This window comes from Castor canadensis, chromosome 10 (genome assembly GCF_047511655.1).
Source record: "Castor canadensis chromosome 10, mCasCan1.hap1v2, whole genome shotgun sequence".
NCBI classification, from domain to species: Eukaryota; Metazoa; Chordata; class Mammalia; order Rodentia; family Castoridae; genus Castor; species Castor canadensis.
Genome location: NC_133395.1, coordinates 116,150,258 through 116,170,774, shown reverse-complemented (window position 1 = coordinate 116,170,774; position 20,517 = coordinate 116,150,258). Strand labels below are relative to the sequence as shown.

The window sequence follows — 20,517 nt, the reverse complement described above, 5'->3', positions numbered from 1 at the left end:
ATGTGGTGGAAATACTAAGTATACATGTATGTAAATTAAAAAATGAGACCTGTTGAAACTATTCCAAGAGTTGGGAGTGGGGGGATAAAAGAAAACGATGGAGGGGGTGAATTCAACTATGATAAATTGTAAGAAGTTTTGTAAATGTACCCCAGTACAACAATAATAAATATAAAAATTTAAAAATATAAAAAGGTAAAAATAAATCACAAAATAAAGATGCCATAAACTAAAGTAATAACACTAGTAATAATTCTGAGTGGGTTCTCTCCAGCTGTACACGATGCCAAAAGGAAAGAAATCCAAGGGAATAGGAGGTTGAATATGGTAGAAATATTATATGCACATATATGTAAATGGAAAAATGAGACCTGGTGAAACTATTCTGGGAATGGGGGAGGGGAGGATAGGTGAGAATGATGGAGAAGTCAAATTCAAATTCAACTATGATATATTGTAAGAACTTTTGTAAATGTCACATTGTACCCCCAGAGCAACAGTAAAAATAACTAAATAAAATAAATAAATAAGAAAACCAAGGGGTGAAAGGTGGGTCTGGCCCCTGATGTTGTGAAGAAGCGGGAAGCTGAGAAGGTGGTAAATCCTCTTTTTTGAGAAAAAGCTAAGATCTTTGGCATGGGATAGGACATCCAGCCTGAAAGGGACCTCACCTGACTTACCAAATGGCCTCACTACATCCAGCTGCAGTAGCAAAGGGCCATCTTCTATAAGCAATTGAAAGTGCCTCCTGTGATTAACCAGTTCACCAAGGCCTTGGACCACTAGACAACTACACAGTTGCTGAAGCTTGCCCACAAGTACAGACCAGAGACTAAGCAGAAGCAGAGGCTGTTGGCCAGGCCGAGAAGAAAGCTGCTGGCCAAGGAGACTGGTGGTCCTTCCTGCAGGTCAGTACTCTCACTACCATGCTGTAGAACAAGAAGACTCAGCTGGTGGTGATTGCACGTGATGTGAATCTCCTGCTTGCCCTGTGTCACAAGGTGGGGCCCCCTACTGTATCATCTAGAAGAAGGCCAGGCTGGTACAGCTAGTCCACAGGAAGATGTACACCACCACTGGCTTCACATAGATTAACTCAGAAGACAGAAGAGTTCTGGCTAAGCTGGCAGAGGCTCTCAGGACCAATTACAATGACAGATATAATGAGATCTACCATCACTGGGGAGGCAATGTCCTGGGTTCAAAATTTGTGGCTCACATTGTCAAGCTGGAAATGACAAAGGCTAAAGAACTGACCACTAAAGCCTGGGGTGGATATATGGATATATGTGTGTTCCAGCAGAGTAAGTATGGCTCCAGAAAAGGGTTTCATTGGATTGTGGAATACCCAGAAAGACCACTTCAGAAAAAGTCCAGCAGGTTTTTTATTCTGTGGTCTATTTTAACACTAATAGCAGCAGTTTTCATAGCAAGTGAATTTTTAAAAATGCATTCTTCTTAGTATTTTTATTTATATTTATTTACTTGGGGGGCGGGGTCCTGGGGTTTGAACTCAGGGCCTCATGCTTGTAAGGTAGTTCTACCACTTGAGCTATACCTCCAGCCCATTATTTTTTAAAACTTAATAAATAAAGGTTAATAAAACCTTTCTAGCAAAAAATTATAATGTAGTCTCAATTAAGGAAATGATAGAATAGTGCATAAAATGCTTACTGAATTTCCTAGGGCAAGTCAATGAAGTAAGACCCATTTTCTTTCTTTTTTTTATTGTTTTATTATTCATATGTGCATATAACGCTTGGGTCATTTCTCTCCATGCCCCCACCCCCTCCCTTACCACCCACTCCGCCCCTTCCCTCTCTCCCTCACCCCCTCAATACCCAGCAGAAACTATTTTGCCCTTATTTCTAATTTTGTTGTAGAGAGAGTATAAGCAATAATAGGAAGGAACAAGGGTTTTTGCTGGTTGAGATAAGGATAGCTATACAGGGAGTTGACTCACATTAATTTCCTGTGCATGTGTGTTACCTTCTAGGTTAATTCTTTTTGATCTCACCTTTACTCTAGTTCCTGGTCCCCTTTTCCTATGGGCCTCAGTTGCTTTTAAGGTATCTGCTTTAGTTTCTCTGCGTTAAGGGCAACAAATGGTAGCTAATTTTTTAGGTGTCTTACCTATCCTCCCCCCTCCCTTGTGTGCTCTCGCTTTTATCATGTGCTCAAAGCCCAATCCCCTTGTTGTGTTTGCCCTTAATCTAATGTCTGCATATGAGGGAGAACATACGATTTTTGGTCTCTTGGGCCAGGCTAACCTCACTCAAAATGATGTTCTCCAATTCCATCCATTTACCAGCAAATGATAACATTTCGTTCTTCTTCATGGGCTGTGTAAAATTCTATTGTGTATAGATACCACATTTTCTTGATCCATTCGTCAGTAGTGGGGCATCTTGGCTGTTTCCATAACTTGGCTATTGTGAATAGTGCCACAATAAACATGGGTGTGCAGGTGCCTCTGGAGTAACCTGTGTCACAGTCTTTTGGGTATATCCCCAAGAGTGGTATTGCTGGATCAAATGGTAGATCAATGTTTAGCTTTTTAAGTAGCCTCCAAATTTTTTTCCAGAGTAGTTGTACTAGTTTACATTCCCACCAACAGTGTAAGAGGGTTCCTTTTTCCCCCCGAATCCTCGCCAACACCTGTTGGTGGTGGTGTTGCTAATGATGGCTATTCTAACAGGGGTGAGGTGGAATCTTAGTGTGGTTTTAATTTGCATTTCCTTTATTGCTAGAGATGGTGACCTTTTTTACATGAGTTTTTTTGGCCATTTGAATTTCTTCTTTTGAGAAAGTTCTGTTTAGTTCACTTGCCCATTTCTTTATTGGTTCATTAGTTTTGGGAGAATTTAGTTTTTTAAGTTCCCTATATATTCTGGTTATCAGTCCTTTGTCTGATTTGTAGCTGGCAAATATTTTCTCCCACTCTGTGTGTGTTCTTTTCAGTTTAGAGACCATTTGTTTTGATGAACAGAAGCTTTTTAGTTTTATGAAGTCCCATTTATCTATGCTGTCTCTTAGTTGCTCTGCTGCTGGGGTTCTGTTGAGAAAGTTCTTACCTATACCTACTAACTCCAGAGTATTTCCTACTCTTCCTGTATCAACTTTAGAGTTTGGGATCTGATATTAAGATCCTTGATCCATTTTGAGTTAATATTGGTATAGGGTGATATACATAGATTTAGTAGTAAGATCCATTTTTAACCATTCCATTCTTTCTCCATTTTTCCCTTTTAGGAATTTTCCTTAGAGAAAGCTATGCATACAATGATACAAACTTGGGATGATATTGCTTTTCATATAAGTCTGTATCGTGATACTGGAGTCTGCATTCTTTCTTCAGTGGATGAGATTCAGACAATCCTTGATGATCAAATTATAAAAACTCAAACAATGAGAGGTTCACCTTTTATCAAACCATTTGAAAAAGAGATCAAGGTATGTTAAATATGACAGTTATTTGTTATTTATAAAAATTACAGACTTATTACATATGTTCCCATAATATAAGTCTGTTTATTAGATGGCCTTAAAAATTCTTTTTTGTTTTTGATGCTGAAGATTCAACCCTAGTCCTTAACTGTTTATTCAAATTATAGAATTATGCCCTTGATATTTTATCTGGTAAAATACAGAAACATATTTTAAGATTAATGTAGAAATACATACAACGAATCTGAGACATTTACCTCTAATGATTTTGAGAAGAAAATTATATTTTATTAAAATATTCTCTAATGACAATGATAGACTTGGAAGGAAAAGAGTTGGATTGCTCTCTCTCTCTCTCCTTTCTTTTCCTTTCTTCTTTTCAAAGAAGATTAGACTACATAAGTTCCTGCCCAGCAGCTAACAATGGGTAGTATCAAAATTCTAATTGGAGAGCTGGAGGTGTGGCTCAAGAGGTAGAGCATCTGACTAGCAAAATTCTAATTGGAAGCTATATATATTGGAGAAAAAAAAAGATAAACACTGAATTGTTTTCTCTACTACTGATTGATTTCTAGCTATGTGCCAGATCCTACAGTTGGGGCTTTATATTTATTAACCAATTTAGTCCCCAGAGCTGACCTTCATGGTAGAAACTATTAGCACTTGTATAAGTACATAAGGAAACCAAGGAATAGAATAGGTAATTCGCCAAGTTTAGCTAGCTAGTAAGTAACATAGCTGAGATTCAAACCAAGGCACTCTGTTTTGTTTTTTTACCAGCTGTATTTTTTGTTTTATTTTTAATTGACAAATAATAACTTTATATATTTATGTGGTACAGTATGATGTTTTGATATATGCTTACAATGTGGAATGTTTGAGAATAAATAGTGCTTTATGGAAGATCTTAGCTTTATTACAAAGAATGGTGGTCTTCCAAAAGACCATAAGTTTGGATATTTTCCCATAAATTAGCTATTCTAGCCTTTTCTGATAAGATACTGTCTTTTGTAGAAAGTTCTTACTTATTTAACAAGGGGCATTTAGAAGCTCTTTTAGAGCTTTAAAAAAAGAAAGATGTTGGAGGTGTGGCTCAAGTGGTAGAACTTGCAAAGGCGTGAGTTCAAACCCCAGTCCCTCCCCTCCCCAAGAAAAAAGGAGAGAGAGAAGAAAGAAAGAAAGGAAGGAAAAAAAGAAAGAAAGAAAGGAAAAGAAAAGAAAAGAGAGGGAGGGAGGAAGGAAGAGATGGGAGGCCTAATTTCCTGATTCATGGGATCTTAGGCCACATATTTAAAAAACAAAGAGCAAAAATCCTATCCTTTTAATGTTAGTCAACCCAAGAGAATAAGGAGGCTTATTTTGCTTTATTTTTTCATTTCATCTAATTGTTCTCCAAATTATGTGGATTCCTCAACCTGACGTTGTTGATAGTTGGGACTGAGTAGTAATTCTTTATATGAGGGCTGTCCTGTTATAATAGGTACTTAGAAACTGCTTTTGCTAAAAATCACTGACTCCTTACTCAAGCCCACAAGTTAACTGAAAGCAGGATAAAAGCCTGCCATCCCTGCCTCCATTTTATATCTCTCTCCTTTACTTTGACTCTCTCCTGCAATTATCTTGGGTCCCAGGAAACTGATCAATAACATCCTTATGAAAAGGGACCAAAACTACCCCAAAGGAAAGGATCAGCAGAGCTTCCCACAAATGAGGACAACTACTTTTTTTTCTCTCTCTCTCTTTTTTTATTGTTTTATTATTCATATGTGCATACAAGGCTTGGGTCACTTCTCCCCCCTGCCCCCACCCCCTCCCTTACCACCCACTCCGCTCCCTCCCTCTCCCCCCCACCCCCTCAATACCCAGCAGAAACTATTTTGCCCTTATCTCTAATTTTGTTGAAGAGAGAGTATAAGCCATAATAGGAAGGAACAAGGGTTTTTGCTGGTTGAGATAAGGATAGCTATACAGGGAGTTGACTCACATTAATTTCCTGTGCGTGTGTGTTACCTTCTAGGTTAATTCTTTTTGATCTCACCTTTTCTCTAGTTCCTGGTCCCCTTTTCCTATTGGCCTCAGTTGCTTTTAAGGTATCTGCTTTAGTTTCTCTGCGTTAAGGGCAACAATGCTAACTAATTTTTTAGGTGTCTTACTATCCTCCCCCCTCCCTTGTGTGCTCTCGCTTTTATCATGTGCTCATACTCCAATCCCCTTGTTGTGTTTGCCCTTGATCTAATGGAGGACAACTACTTATAATGATGAGACTTCACCCTGGAGTAGAAGTTATAGTCTCATGAAACCCAGATTTCTCCCCTCAAGTGATAACTTCTCTGAACCAGAACAGAGATAATAATCAGCCAGTCCACACTTTGCTTGGAACTGTTTAATTGTGCCTACTTCCCTCTCTCTACCCCAGTTCTTCCTCTATTTAAACCTAAAGCTCAAGTCTATACCCCAAACCTGGGGTGAAATACTTGCTTTGCCTCTTCCTGTGGCAAGACCATCCCATATAATCTCCTTTCTCTGACCTTCACCTTTACTCCTTTCTTTATTTAATGTATTGGGTTGAGTGACTGGACCTGATATGTTGGGCCTGTGATCTGGAACTCTCGTTATACTGTATATTGTAAGACATTTAGCAGTATTCCTGGCCTCCATCCGCTAGGTATTAGTAGCATCCTCTCACTGTCAGCTGTGATAGCTGACACTGTGATAGCTCCAGACCTTATTAATTGTAGGAGGCAAAATTACCTGTGATTGATAACCCCTGGTATAAAGCAGGATCTATTCTTTTGGAACTGGATTGTTTCCCCTACAGATTAGGAAATTGTTTTAAATTTTATAATCACTTCCAAATGTGAATTCCAATGATTTAGTATATCACAGACCTCTGCAAGTTTTTCCAACTTGAGACACCCATAAGTGACAAACTGTAAGCTAGTTTGTATTGGTATAAAATAGCAGTAAATTTTAAGTAAATTTTCTTGCTATAATTTATAGTTTTTCTTTAATAACCAGAGTTTAGTACAGTATGCTTTTCATTAAGGCCTGGGAGGACCGTCTGATTCGAATACAAGAAACAATTGATGAATGGTTGAAGGTGCAAGCTCAATGGCTGTACTTGGAGCCCATCTTTTGTTCTGAGGATATCATGCAGCAGATGCCAGAAGAGGGCCGTCAGTTTCAGACAATAGACAGATATTGGAGGGATATCATGAAGTTTTGTGCAAAAGATCCAAAGGTGACATGTTTGTTTTCTCTCTTAGAGTAGGTGAACCTTTATTCTTGGATATTAAAGCATTTGATTTTTTCTTGATTATAAAACCTATTCATTGTATTCATTGTATAAAGTTCAGAAAAATATAAGAAAGTTTAAAAGTATTTAAATAATTTTACTTTTCAATTCATGAAATGCACTATTTATAACTCTTTAATGTATATTTATATAGTGGAGCTACTTTAGGTATACATTTCATTCACTTGACTTCCACTGTATATAATCACTGCTCTCCTCCTTACAAAATAGATAAATAAAACATGGAGAGGGAGAGGAGAAAGAGAGGCAGACTAGATTATCAGTGCAAGTTATTCTCTCTATGCTTGGGAGTAAAAAAAAAAAAGAATATACCCTCAGTTGGTCTCAAATTTCTGTGTACCTCTCCTAATGAGCATAGATAGCACTTATTGCATGTGATTCTAATGTTGAAAGTCAGATGATGTTTTTTCATATATGTAGTATACATAGAACATAATTATACATCTACTTTTAAAAATCTGATATTCAACTTAAGAAATAACATTTTTTCCAATGGTGGATGAAAACATAGCTTAATGAGTACTAGATTTATTGAAAGTCTATACTGTACTGAAATTTATGAGTTTCAAGGATTTTGTCTTACCTGTTGATGTTAGAAGTTTTGTAATACATGATTTATTGTAGATCAGAGTTCAGCAATTTTTCTGTGAAAGGCTAGATAGTAAATATTTCAGACTCTGTGAGACATGAGGTCTTTTCCAGAATCATCAGTTCTGTCATTGTAGTAAGAATGCAGCCATAGACAACATATAAATGAATGTGTCTGTGTTACAATAAAACTTTCTTATAGACACTGACATTTTATGTGCCATGAGATATTAAGTCTTTTGATTTTTGAACCGTCTAAAGTATAAAAATGTTCTTTATTCATGGGCCATATGAAAACTGGCACAGGCTGGATGTGGCTAATGGGATTTAGTTTGTCAACTTGTGCTGTAGATTAAGTTTTTCACAGTTGTAAAAGCTAAAACTAAATCACACATCAACCTAACAGACTCTTCCTATATCTTTCAAAATAATATAGGAGAAATGAAAATATACATGATAATCATAAGTTCTCAACTAGTGTCCTTGGATAAGAATATTTGTGACTTATTTAATTTTAATAGTTTCTATATTATAAAAGATTCACTACAGCTTTCATACATATTTGGAAATTTTAACATTTTTGACATATAATATTATGTCTTACCATTATATCTAGTATATCTGTCTCTTACATGAACAAATCTCTTTTAGGTTCTTGTTGCTACTTCTTTAACAGGTTTATTGGAAAAACTACAAAACTGCAATGAACTTTTGGAGAAAATTATGAAAGGACTTAACGCATATCTTGAAAAGAAACGTCTTTTCTTCCCTCGGTATGATGAATAATCAATTGTGCCATAATTTAGAGCACTTTCTAATGTGTGATGAATTATACTAAAGCTTTTGTATTTGCATATTTTTCTCTAGTTTTTTCTTCTTATCTAATGATGAAATGTTAGAGATTTTGTCAGAGACCAAAGATCCACTTAGAGTTCAGCCACACTTGAAAAAATGCTTTGAGGGCATTGCTAAATTGGAGTTCCTTCCCAATTTGGATATTAAGGCTATGTATAGCTCTGAAGGTGAGCGAGTGGAGCTGATTGAACTTATTTCCACGTCTGCAGCACGGGGTGCTGTAGAAAAGTGGCTCATCCAAGTGGAAGATCTAATGCTCCGAAGTATTCATGATGTAATTGCTGCAGCCAGGCTGGTATGTTTCCTATCATATAATGTATACCCTAAATTCTGCAAATGCTGTATTTTAAGAGATTTTGAGTGGTCTCAAAATGGAAACCTAAAAGTTTTTACCACTTTAAACTTTTTATTATTTGTTCTTTTTATTTGTTACTAACATTTTTTTTTGAGAAACTAGGGTTTTGAACTCAACACCTCACACTTGCTAGGCAGATGCTTTACCACTTGAGCCATGCCCCTAGCCCTTTTTTGCTTTAGTTATTTTTCAGGTAGAGTTTTGCTTTTGCTGGGGACCTGCCTCAGACTGAGATCCCTTAACTATGACCTCCTGCATAGCTAGGATTATGAGCTTGCACTGCCATGCCTGGATTGATTGAGATGGGGGAGGGGGTCTCACTGGCCTTGCACAGCAGTCCTGATCTCTGCTTCCCAAGTACCTGGATTGCAAGGTGTGAGCCACAGTGCCCAGCTGTTACTAACACTATTAAAATAATATTCTAAGTAAGAATTAATAATAACATATTATTAAGTGTAATAAAGGAAAAAAGGCATTATGAGATAGAATAATAATATGTTAAGTAATATAATTAATAATAGTAACATATTAATTTAGAAAGGTAGAAGAGAGTCTAGCAGTAGGCTCTTGGAAGTAATGCTCCAACTAGATCTGAAGGATAAATAGAAATAGCCAGGTAAAGAGCAAATGAAAGACCATGTAAGCATCTTGTGTAAAAGCTCTGGGATCAAAAAAACCAGGGGTTTGTGAGACAGCTGTGTCCGGAGTAGAGCAAGTGAAGTAGAGAATGAAGTCAGGTGAAATTGGAAAGGTAGACAGGAAATTTTATTTTCTTTTAACTGCAATGGAAGGCTAAAAGTATTTTAATCAAGGGAAGGACATAATCTGATTGATAGTTTTATACCACTATAGCTATGACCTAAAGACTGGATTATTGAGAGTTGGAAAACAAGAGAACACCTTAGGAGGCCCTGTATTAGCCCAGATGAAAGATGATGTGGCAGAAGATACAGAACAAAGTAGATGGATTAGAAGTATATTTTGTAGTTAATTTTGACAGGTCTTCATGATGACTTTGTTATAGCATATAAGGATGAGGAAGGGAAGGGCTCAAGAATTACTTTAGGGTTTTTGATTTCAGCATACAGGTGACATTTACTACAGGGGGACGCATAGAAGAGAAGCAGGTTTATGGAGGACTGGGGAACGATCAAGAGTTTAATTTTAGAAATGTCAAAATTGAAATGTTTATGAGGTATCCTAGTATATACATACACACACACATATGTTTAATAGGCAAACAATCATATCCGTTAACTCTTGAAATATAGGTGTTAATGAATGATCTAGTTAACTTACTGCTGCTTTCCGCTCCCTCCCTCCCTAAAAAGCTCATAATCTTAAAGTGGCTTTTCTATTCAGCTTCAGTGTTCCTGCGGATAGATCTTAATTTTTCTCTCTTTTTGCTATTTATGATTTCAAAGAAATTAGAAGCATAGGAAAACATCAATATTGTCCATGAAAGTTTTTCCTTAGTCAGTATAGAAAATTTACTTTCTGTGTACCTAGCAGTGGTGCTCATCACCACTCATCTTTCTTTAAAGCTTCAGTTATGTTTGGGCTAGCTGAGTAGCTCAGGTGATAGAGCAAGTGTAAGACCCTGAGTTCAAGCCCCAGTACTGCAAAAATAAATTTAAAGACCAACCAATCAATAAAACTTGTTACTTTTATCACTTTCATTTATTTATAAATATTGTTAGCAAAAAGCATTTATAATAATATATACCTATATCCTTATATTTATAAAACTTTTAAATAACTTAGTTTTATAACTAAGAGGATTATTGTACAAAAATATAGTTTTCCTTAGCATCAACTGTAAAACTCTTTCGGTAATTTTTTTCAATTTATAATTTGTATCTGCTATTATTATTTATTATTAAAGTAAGCCACTTTTAAATGATTAAATATTCCCCCAAAATATATTTAAATGCTTTTAGACATAAAAGTATTAGTAATAAATGAAAGTATATTTCTCACTCAACTCAGATTGTTCAATTTTATGTAACTGAGCAAATATATACTGGTTGTACAAGTTTTTAGAAAAGTTAAGGACAAATAATATAAGGGTTCTAACTCCTAGTCCAGTTTTATAATGTATTATGTAGTCTCTTTTTCAATTAAATCTTGCTATCAATATATATAATCTACTTGAATTTTTTATAATTTAATGAAATCTTTACATTTTCATTGTGACGGAAGTAATATGGGGCGAGTTGATCAAAAACTTAACACTAACCCAAAAAAGGAAAATAAAGATCACACAGAAATAAACTTTCAAAAGGAATCAGCAATCAGATCTTTCTAGAGATAACACATTAGTAGCATTTTGATGCTCATTTGTTCATTCTTTTATAAATAAATATTTTGAAAATATAATTATAATTTTTTCAGGTCTTTTAAATAGTCTTCTAAAGTTTTTAGTAATATGATTTTCTAACCTACAAATAGTCTAAATATATACTTTTTATTGTTAGACACTTGGTTTTCTTTTCTTGTGCAATCTTTTAAAGTTAAACATTAATTTTAATTATTCAGGCTTATCCCGAATCAGCAAGAAGAGACTGGGTCAGAGAGTGGCCTGGTCAGGTAGTACTTTGTGTTTCTCAAATGTTCTGGACTTCTGAGACACAAGAAGTTATAAGTAGTGGAACAGAGGTAAAGTATTATTTGATTTTAAACAACATTCTTTTCTTCATTCCATATTTCTTAGTTAACTTGTCTATTCTTTGTAAAGATGATACCTTCTGAATTTCTGTATATACCACTGAAACTATGTAATTCTTTGAAAGTGTTATTTTTACTAGGTTTACATAAAATTACTCTATAACTCATTTCTATAATTGAATAGATTATGCAGTTATGATTGTTTTATAAATGAGTAAAATATAAAATACATGTTTTAAGTGGATATATATTGTCAGTTAAATTGCTTTATTATTTTGTAGGGATTAAAGAAGTATTATAAGGAACTTCAGTATCAACTAAACGATATTGTAGAGCTAGTCAGAGGAAAATTGTCTAAGCAGACCAGAATTACTCTGGGGGCTTTGGTCACCATTGATGTCCATGCTAGAGATGTGGTCATGGACATGATTGAAATGGGTAAGTGACTTTCCCCTTAATATTAAGTTCTAAGAAGCAATGACTTATAAGTCCTTTTTTACTCTACGGAATTTCTCTTACATAACATTTTCTTTAAGTTGGAAAACATGAATGATTTTAATATTTGCTGTTATAAGAGTATAATATACCTATTTTTCAAATGATTTCCACTTAAGGATTATTTTCCACTTAAGGATTTATTCTTTCTAGGTGTCTCACAAGATACAGATTTCCAGTGGCTTGCTCAGCTTCGCTATTATTGGGAATATGAGAATGCTCGAGTTCGTATCATTAATTGCAATGTAAAGTATGCTTATGAATATCTTGGCAACTCACCTCGATTGGTCATTACTCCTCTAACTGACAGGTGTTACAGAACACTGGTACGCATGTAAATTACTTAATTTATACATTAAAGATTACCTTTTGGTTCAATATCACATTTTCTTGTTGAAATTTAACATTTACCATCCTCAATTATTATCTTATCTCTAATAGTTAAGTGACATTATCCCTTCCTAATCTCAGATTCTCTTTATATTAAATTATAGTAATGAGTATTTACTTCTTGGTGCTTTTTTTTTTTTTAAGAATACAAGGATGTTTAAATTCTATTAAGTCATGAGTCACTTTCATCATGAGTAATTAGAAAAAGGAAGGAACTGGAGATAGAAAGACAAAACCAGAGCTGCAGAAAATGGTATCAGTTTTTGCAGTACAGTACTGGAGAGATGACAGGAAGATGAAGAGAGTACATTTCGTTCTTAGAACTTCACATTAGTGCTGCTGATAGCAAGGAATGAGCTGAAATATAGGGGTTTGTGCTTGGTTGGGAAGCTATGAGAGACAGAATTATGACTGTTAAAACCCTGGGAATATGGTTGCCAGATAAAATACAGGACTCCCAAGCACATCTGAACTTCAAGCAAACAATCAGTACAGTCATGTCACCTAATGACAAGGGCTCCATTCTGGGAAAAACATCATCATGTGATTTTGTCATTGTATAAGCATCACAGAATTTATGTTCATAAAACTAGATGGTGTGACCTACTACACACGTAGCTATATGGTACATATCATCATATGTACAGTCCATTGTTGACTGTAATGCATGGCCAATTTTTTAGTGTTTCCTAAATATTGCAAGGGACATACTTGTAGTACTAATATGTAATTCATTGTTTATTTGAAATTTAAATTTCACTAGGCATTCTGTATTTTTTCTTTGAGACGGGATCTCGCCATATAGCCCAGACTGGCCTCAAACTTACGGTCCTCCTCCCTCAGCCTCCTGGGTGCTGGGATTACTGACATGAGCCACCACTTCCTGCTGGCATTCTGTTTTTGGGTTTTTTTTGGTTTTGTTTTTTTGGTGGTACTGGGGTTTGAACTCAGGGTCTTGTGCTTGCTAGGCAAGCTGTCTAGCACTTGAGCCATACCCCCAGCCCTTTTTTAGATATTTTTCAAGCAGGGACTTGCATTTATGCCTTTGTGGGCCTGGACTGTGGTCCTCGTATTTATGCTTCCTGTCTAGCTGGGATGACAGACACATGCCACCATGCCCAGCTTGTATTTGTTGAGATGGAGCTGTCATGAGCTTCTTGCCCAGGGTAGTCTTGAACCATGACACTCTCCATCTTCATTTCCCAAGTAGCTAGGATGATACACTTAGTATTTTTATTTGCTAAATCTGGCAATCTAACTGGGAATTGAGAAGGAACATCAAGAAATGCCAGTTCACTGGGTCAAGTAAATAACGTTAAAGTTTCTTCAATTGAGTTCTCTCTGATACGAGGATTCTTGTGGAAATGACTTATTAGTAAATGCTCCTAGTAAAAACCTATAGAGAAATGAAGGACAGCAAGGTAGGACAGGGGAAAAACTAAGCAAAGAAGTGGTTTCAACAGATGTATAACTATACCCAGATCTCAAGGGGAACTTTGAAGCATGAATGACGTTACAAAGTTATCCTAAGTTAAGGCAACAAGGTCTGGCTTTTGTACCCCTTCATGGTTGCCTCTAGGGCAGGGGCATGAATGAGCGTTCAGGTATTTGCTGATTAGGTAGCTTCTATTAGTTGAGGGTAGTTCTTAGGAGAAAAGAGTAGTTATTAGCGGTTTCCAACCAAGACTCAGAGCAGTTGAGAGGTGAATGCAGTAGCTTGGTAAAGAAAATCTGGTTAAGGTGCCAAAGGGTCTATGATGAAATACTTTACCAAACTCTTCCTATTTTTAGGAAGCTACCAGAGGGCAGGGACCATGTCTTTTACTCTGTACTCTAGTGGTGGGTGAATGTGCAGTTATGTTGAGCAGATGAATCTCAAGCATCTAAATCATATCTGGTACTTTGGTGAAATGAGAAGCTGTGATGTGCTTGTAAGTAGAAGTTAACAACTTCAAGTGGTAAAATCAGAATCACAGTGAACAGCTGAATAAAACACTAAATACTAAAAAAAAGTCTTAGTACATTTATTATTCCTAACAAAGGGAACATATTTGTGAACATCTTCTTGAAATTGAGGGAGAGACTCAGGTTTCCAGCAGTCAAGTTAATAGATATTGGCAGTGTAGCATCCACTATAAAGTTAAGATGGTGGAATGCCATTAATATTGACTTTATTTACTTACCTATCTATTGGTTTCAGGGAGTAAATGTGAATATATACCTATACATATATAGATAGATATAATTTTCATAGGTTTATTTTTAAAATAGACATTTGTTAAAGCAGTTTAGATTCATAGCAAAATTAAACAGATTCCACCTGTTCTTCCATGTGAGCAACCGTGATCCCTTAACCCCACTTTTTCCAAAAGGATTTAAATCTCACAGTCTGTCATGATGGTTTTGGTGAAACAAATACCATAGTTGAAGAGAGAAAACTATAATTTTTGTATTTATAAAAATTTCTAGTCACTGTTCTAGTCAATATGGAGACCCAGAAATAATTCAAATACTGCTGAGCTTAAACACTAATCGATGAGGAAAAAAGAATGTATGTAGTTAACTATAATACAAGGTAGAAAGAAATACTACTGATAAAAGAACTATAGAACAGCGCTCTGGGAATGTAGAAAACGAAAAACATACCAAGAGTAGAAGACAAACAATACCCGGGCAAGTCATAGACAAATATGACTGTTATTTAAGAGGTTATCTGTTTGTCTTTCAAACTCACTTTCAGGTGTTTATTCTCTTTGCCGCTAGCCTCCCAGAATGTGCCATTATTATCCTCTACAGCCATCTCCAGATCTACTTCTTGTGAAAATCTTTCTGAACTAGTTTTACTTCCTTTCAGCCAGATTCTCTTTGTTTTTAAAGGCAAATAGGATACACGTGAAATATTAGGAGACAAGGAGATTTTGTTGCATTTTCACTTTTTTTTTTATTTCTTAGCCCTTTTTAACTGTCTTTTCCTTGTACAGCTAGAAAATTTTGTGCCAAAAAGTAACTGAAAAATATAACTGGCTTCTCTGAAGCTACAAATAAAATTAAATCCTGTTGGTAATCTGTTGTCTGTTTTTTTTCAGGTGAGCATAGATTTCTTTTCACATTCATTTTTCTTTTCAGATAGGTGCCTTCTATTTAAACCTTGGAGGTGCTCCAGAGGGGCCAGCAGGCACGGGAAAAACTGAAACAACCAAGGACTTGGCTAAAGCTCTTGCTGTGCAGTGTGTGGTGTTCAACTGCTCAGACGGGCTAGATTATCTAGCAATGGGAAAGGTAGTGCGGTTACTGAATTGATAAATGATTTATAGTTAGATCTAACTGAATAGACTGAAGCAAACTCATCTTTGAATATCACTTGAATGTAGTTTAAGCATTATTTAAACTTTGGTTTTGGGAGTAAAGACATTGTCTTTATACTTCTGTCAAATGTAACTTTCAATTTTGACTTAAAAGGTGAAATGTTTGTTTTAAGAAATAATGTCCTTTCCTAAGAAAAATCACCTCTCTCTTTTTTTTTTTTTTTGTCTCTAGTTTTTTAAAGGATTGGCTTCTTCTGGTGCTTGGGCTTGCTTTGATGAATTTAATCGAATTGAGTTGGAAGTACTGTCAGTGGTAGCTCAGCAGATCCTTTGCATTCAGAGAGCCATTCAACAGAAGTTGGAAACATTTGTTTTTGAAGGGACAGAACTTAAGCTCAATCCAAACTGTTTTGTAGCTATTACCATGAATCCTGGCTATGCAGGACGTTCTGAATTGCCAGACAACCTTAAGGTAATATTTTTTAAGAGTTTCAATTTGTTAATCAAAATAACAGCTTAAATAAAAATTAACAGCCTAATTCACCCAAAATGTTGTATTTTCCCCATATATTTGCCATTTCCCTTTTACCCTTTTCATTTGATAAGGTAAACCATCAAAGCCTTTCTTAGCCATCCCCAAAATGCTAACTGCACACAATAAAGTACTACTGAAAATATTGCAGAGTTTATAAAAACAAGTTGCTTTTAGAGAATAAGCTTGACTATCAGCACAGTTTCTTTTGATCCATATGATCACCTTAAAAATGGCTTCTTTCATGTAATGTATTTTTTTATTATATACTTCAGGTTCTTTTTAGAACAGTGGCTATGATGGTTCCAAACTATGCCCTTATAGCAGAAATCTCCCTCTACTCCTATGGATTTTTGAATGCAAAACCTCTGTCTGTGAAGATAGTAATGACCTATAGGCTTTGCTCAGAGCAGCTCTCATCTCAATTTCATTATGACTATGGAATGCGAGCAGTGAAAGCTGTTTTAGTGGCTGCTGGCAACCTAAAACTAAAATATCCAAATGAAAATGAGGATATACTGGTAAGTGTTAAATATGTACATCCTTCAGTAGAAATATAATATTTTAGTGAAATCAATCAGAAACTACACATAGACAATTGAGGAAGTTGTTGCTTCAAGTCTTACATGAGGTTGAAATCATCGTTTTGGGTTATGTTATTATTGTGTTAATACAAGGACCTTCTATTGGTTTTTCATTATAGAGATTCCATGGAGCAATATAAAATAAACTTTGACTTTTAGCTAAGGGGGTGCAGTGGACATATAAATATAGGCAATTAACTTATATTGTTCATTTTTGTAATTTTAGCTTCTTCGATCAATTAAAGATGTAAATGAACCAAAGTTTCTGTCGCATGACATACCATTATTTAATGGAATAACTAGTGACTTATTTCCTGGTGTTAAACTTCCCGAAGCTGACTATAATGTAAGTGAACTTATAAGAATGAGCTACACTGTATAATAAATTCAATGAATGAGTCAATTATTTTCAAAATTTTACTAAATTAGTCTTGGCGGAGTGATTCAAGTGGTAGAGCACCTGCCTAGCAAGTACAAGGCTCTGAGTTCAAACACTAGTACTGTGAAAAAACAAAAAGTTTTGCTAAATTAGTGAAATTATTCTGTTTGGAGGATAGTCCTTATTTGGCCATTGTAATTAATGAAGTTAAGTAATTTTGACACGTTCTGTTTTATGTTACCGGAGTTAGCTTGTTAAGATTCTGGTCAAAGATAATGTTCTTTGTAAGAAAAGTATTTTATTTCTTATCTTGTGATTTATAATATTTACTAGATGCATACTATAATACTTATTGTATATTCCATGAAGTAAAAATGAAAGTAGTAAAATACCCTTATACTAAAGGTGTTAGTTATAGTATACTAAGTTATATTATAATTAATAAGGCTTTGTTTCTCAAATTTAAGTAACGTACTAACCCTTTTTTTAAAGAAAATAGTTCTCACCTCACATATGTGCATACACACACATACACACACAAACACACACAGACAAATGGTAACTATAGATGATGATGGATGTGTTAATTAGTTCGTGATAATTGTTACAAATCATCATGTCATATAACTTGAGTGCATACCAATTTTCTTAAATTTTTAATTGACAAGCAATAATTGCTAATGAGAGCAAAGATATTTTCCTATACATACATTGTGAAATGATCTAATTAGGCCAATTAGCATACACATCACCTCAAATATTTAACTTTTCTTTGTAGTGAGAAATCCTCTTTTAGCTATTTTGAAGTATACAATATGTTAACATTAACTATAGACAACTCACTGTGCAATAGAGCACCAGAACTAATTCCTCTTAACTATAACCTGGTACCTCTTGACCAGTGTTGTCTCTTTCTTCATCCACCCCTCCAACTGGCTCCTGCCTCTCACCACCGTACCCACCACTCAACTCTCTACTTCTGTGAGTTCAACTCTTTTAGATATAAGTCAGACAACATACTATCTGTGCCTGGATTATTTTACTTACCATAATGTCCTCTAGTTTCATTCATGTTGCCACAAATGATAGAATTTCCTGTTTTTTAAAGCTGAATAGTATTCTGTGTGTATGTGTGTGTCTGTCTGTCTGTCTGCCTGTACATTTTTTAAACCCATCCAACTGTTGAGGGAAATTTAGGTTATTTCCATGTCTTGGTTGTTGTGAATAAGGCTGCAGCAGGCATGGGAGTCATCCCATCTCTTCAGGATACTGATTTTAATTCCTTTTGGTATATCCTGTAGTGGAATAGCTGGGTCATATGATAATTCTGTTTTAAGATTTTCAGGGAACTTCCATACTATTTTCCAAAAATGGTTCTACTAATTTATAATAACATCAGCAGTGTATGAATTCCCTTTTTTCCACATCCTCACCAATGCTTGCCTTCCATTTTTTTAATAATAGCCAACCCATCAAGGGTGAGATATCTTACTGTTCTTTAGTTTTACATTTCTTTGATAATTAGAGATGTTAAACATTTTTTATATATCTGTTGACCATTTTTATGTCTTCTTTTGAGAAATGTCTATTAGAATCCTTTGCCAGTTTTTAATAAGGTTATTTGCTTTCTTGTTATTGAGTACTTTGAGTTCCTAACATATTTTGAATATTAGTGCCTATTCCAATGTATGATTTGCAAATATTTCCTCCCAATCCATAAATTTTCTCCTTACTCTATTTACTTCTTTTGCTGTGAGGAAACTTTTTAATTTGAAGAAACCCTTTGTCTATTTTTGCAGTCATTGCCTGTGCTTCTGTGGTCATAACCAAAAAAATCTCCACGCAGGCCAATGTTATTGAGCTTTTTCTCTGTTTTCTTCTAGTTTTATAGTTCAGATTTACATTTAGGTCTTTAATTTATTTTGAGCTGGTTCTTGAATATAGGGTGAAAATAATGTCCATTTTCATCCTTTTGATGTGGCTATAGCATTGATTGAAGAGACTGTCTTTCCCTGTGGTGTGTTCTTGGCACCTTTGTCAAAAATCAATTGACTGCAGATCTGTGGGTTTATTTCTGGACTTTTTAGCCTATTATGTTAGTCAATACTTTTTGTCAATGGTTTTTATGCCAATACCATGTCATTTTGATTGCTATAGCTTTATAATATATTTTGAAATTTGGTAGTGTGGTGCCCCCAGTTTTGTTCTTTTCAGTCAAGATTAGTTTGGCTTTTTGGGTCTTTTGTGGTTCCATTTAATTTTAGGATTTGTTTTCTATTTCTCTGAAGAATAAAACTCATTTTGATAGATATTACATTGAATCTGAAGATCTTTTTGAATAGTATTAGCATTATTAATCCTTCCAATCCATGAAATTTGATATCTTTTCACGTATTTGTGTCATCATCAGTTTCTTTCATCTTTTTTTGGCAGTACTGACGTTTGAATTTAGGGCCTCATGCTTGCTAGGCAGGTGCTGTATGACTTAGGCCACTCAGCCATCTTTCATCAAATTTTTTGTTGCTTTGTTTTAGTTTGGCTTTTGAGACAGTGTCTTGCTATGTAGCCTAGGCTAGTGTCAACTTATGATCCTATTTCAGCCTCCCAAGTGCTAGGATTACAGGTGTTACAGGTGTGCCCACCCCCCTGCTAATCTTCTTTCACCAATGTTTTATATTTCCATTGTTCAGATTCCTCACTTCCTTGGTCAAATTTGCTCCTAAGTATTTTCGTGCTATTGTAAATGGAATTATTTTCTTAACTTTGTTTCATTTTTTAAATTATATAGAAACAGTACTGATTTTTGTATGTTTGTTTTGTGTTCACATTACTAGATTTGTTTTTCCATTCCAACAGCTTGTTTGGCAGTTTTTAGAATTTTTCTATATGTGACATCAGCAAACAGTCAATTTCATTTCATTCTTTGCTATTGGGATGTCTTTTATTTCTTTCTCTTACTTAATTTCTCTGGTTAAGATTTACCACACTAAGTTGAATAAAAGTAGGGAAAGTGAGAGTTGGTGTTCCTGATCTTAGAGGACAAGACTTCAGCTCTTCACTATTGAGCATGATGTTAGCTGTGGACTTTTCTTTATGTGTCCTTTAGTGTGTTGAGGATTATTTTTTCTGTACCTAATTTGTTGAGAGTTTTTATTATAAAAGGATTTGAATTTTGTCAAATGTTTTTCTGCATCTATTCAGATGATCATAGGAATTTTGTTCTTCATTCTGTTAATGTGGTAAAACATATTATTGATTTGCATATATTGAAATAGGCTTGCACTTTAGAGATAAATCTCACTTAATAATGGTGAGTGTCCTGAATGTAGTGTTTTAATCTGTGGTTGAATATGGTTTGCAATTATTTTGTTGAGGATTTTTGTACTTATGTTTATCAGTGTACTGGTTTATAGTTTCATTTTTATCATTGTTAATATTTTTATTGTAAAATCATAAGGTTTTCAAATTAATTTAAAGATCTTTCAATATTATTTAATGAAAAAAATCCTATACTGCCATGTACAGAATATATCAATACTTATAACTTATCTGTCATATTTAATGAAAAGCATCATGGTTGTATGCTTGAAAAATCCTCACACCC

At 34.9% G+C, this 20,517-nt stretch overlaps 1 protein-coding gene across 1 annotated transcript in view; it reads left to right on the top strand.

The window, feature by feature from the left end:
- The window catches only part of Dnah12 (dynein axonemal heavy chain 12), a 201,843-nt gene that overhangs the window by 60,028 nt on the left and 121,298 nt on the right, over positions 1–20,517 (top strand). The window contains exons 20-30 of the mRNA XM_074044013.1: positions 3,253–3,453; positions 6,494–6,688; positions 8,003–8,124; positions 8,219–8,501; positions 11,100–11,219; positions 11,510–11,666; positions 11,877–12,049; positions 15,240–15,392; positions 15,651–15,890; positions 16,226–16,471; positions 16,761–16,880. Of these exons, the coding sequence (XP_073900114.1) occupies positions 3,253–3,453; positions 6,494–6,688; positions 8,003–8,124; positions 8,219–8,501; positions 11,100–11,219; positions 11,510–11,666; positions 11,877–12,049; positions 15,240–15,392; positions 15,651–15,890; positions 16,226–16,471; positions 16,761–16,880 (2,010 nt within the window). The remainder of the gene's footprint in view (positions 1–3,252; positions 3,454–6,493; positions 6,689–8,002; positions 8,125–8,218; positions 8,502–11,099; positions 11,220–11,509; positions 11,667–11,876; positions 12,050–15,239; positions 15,393–15,650; positions 15,891–16,225; positions 16,472–16,760; positions 16,881–20,517) is intronic.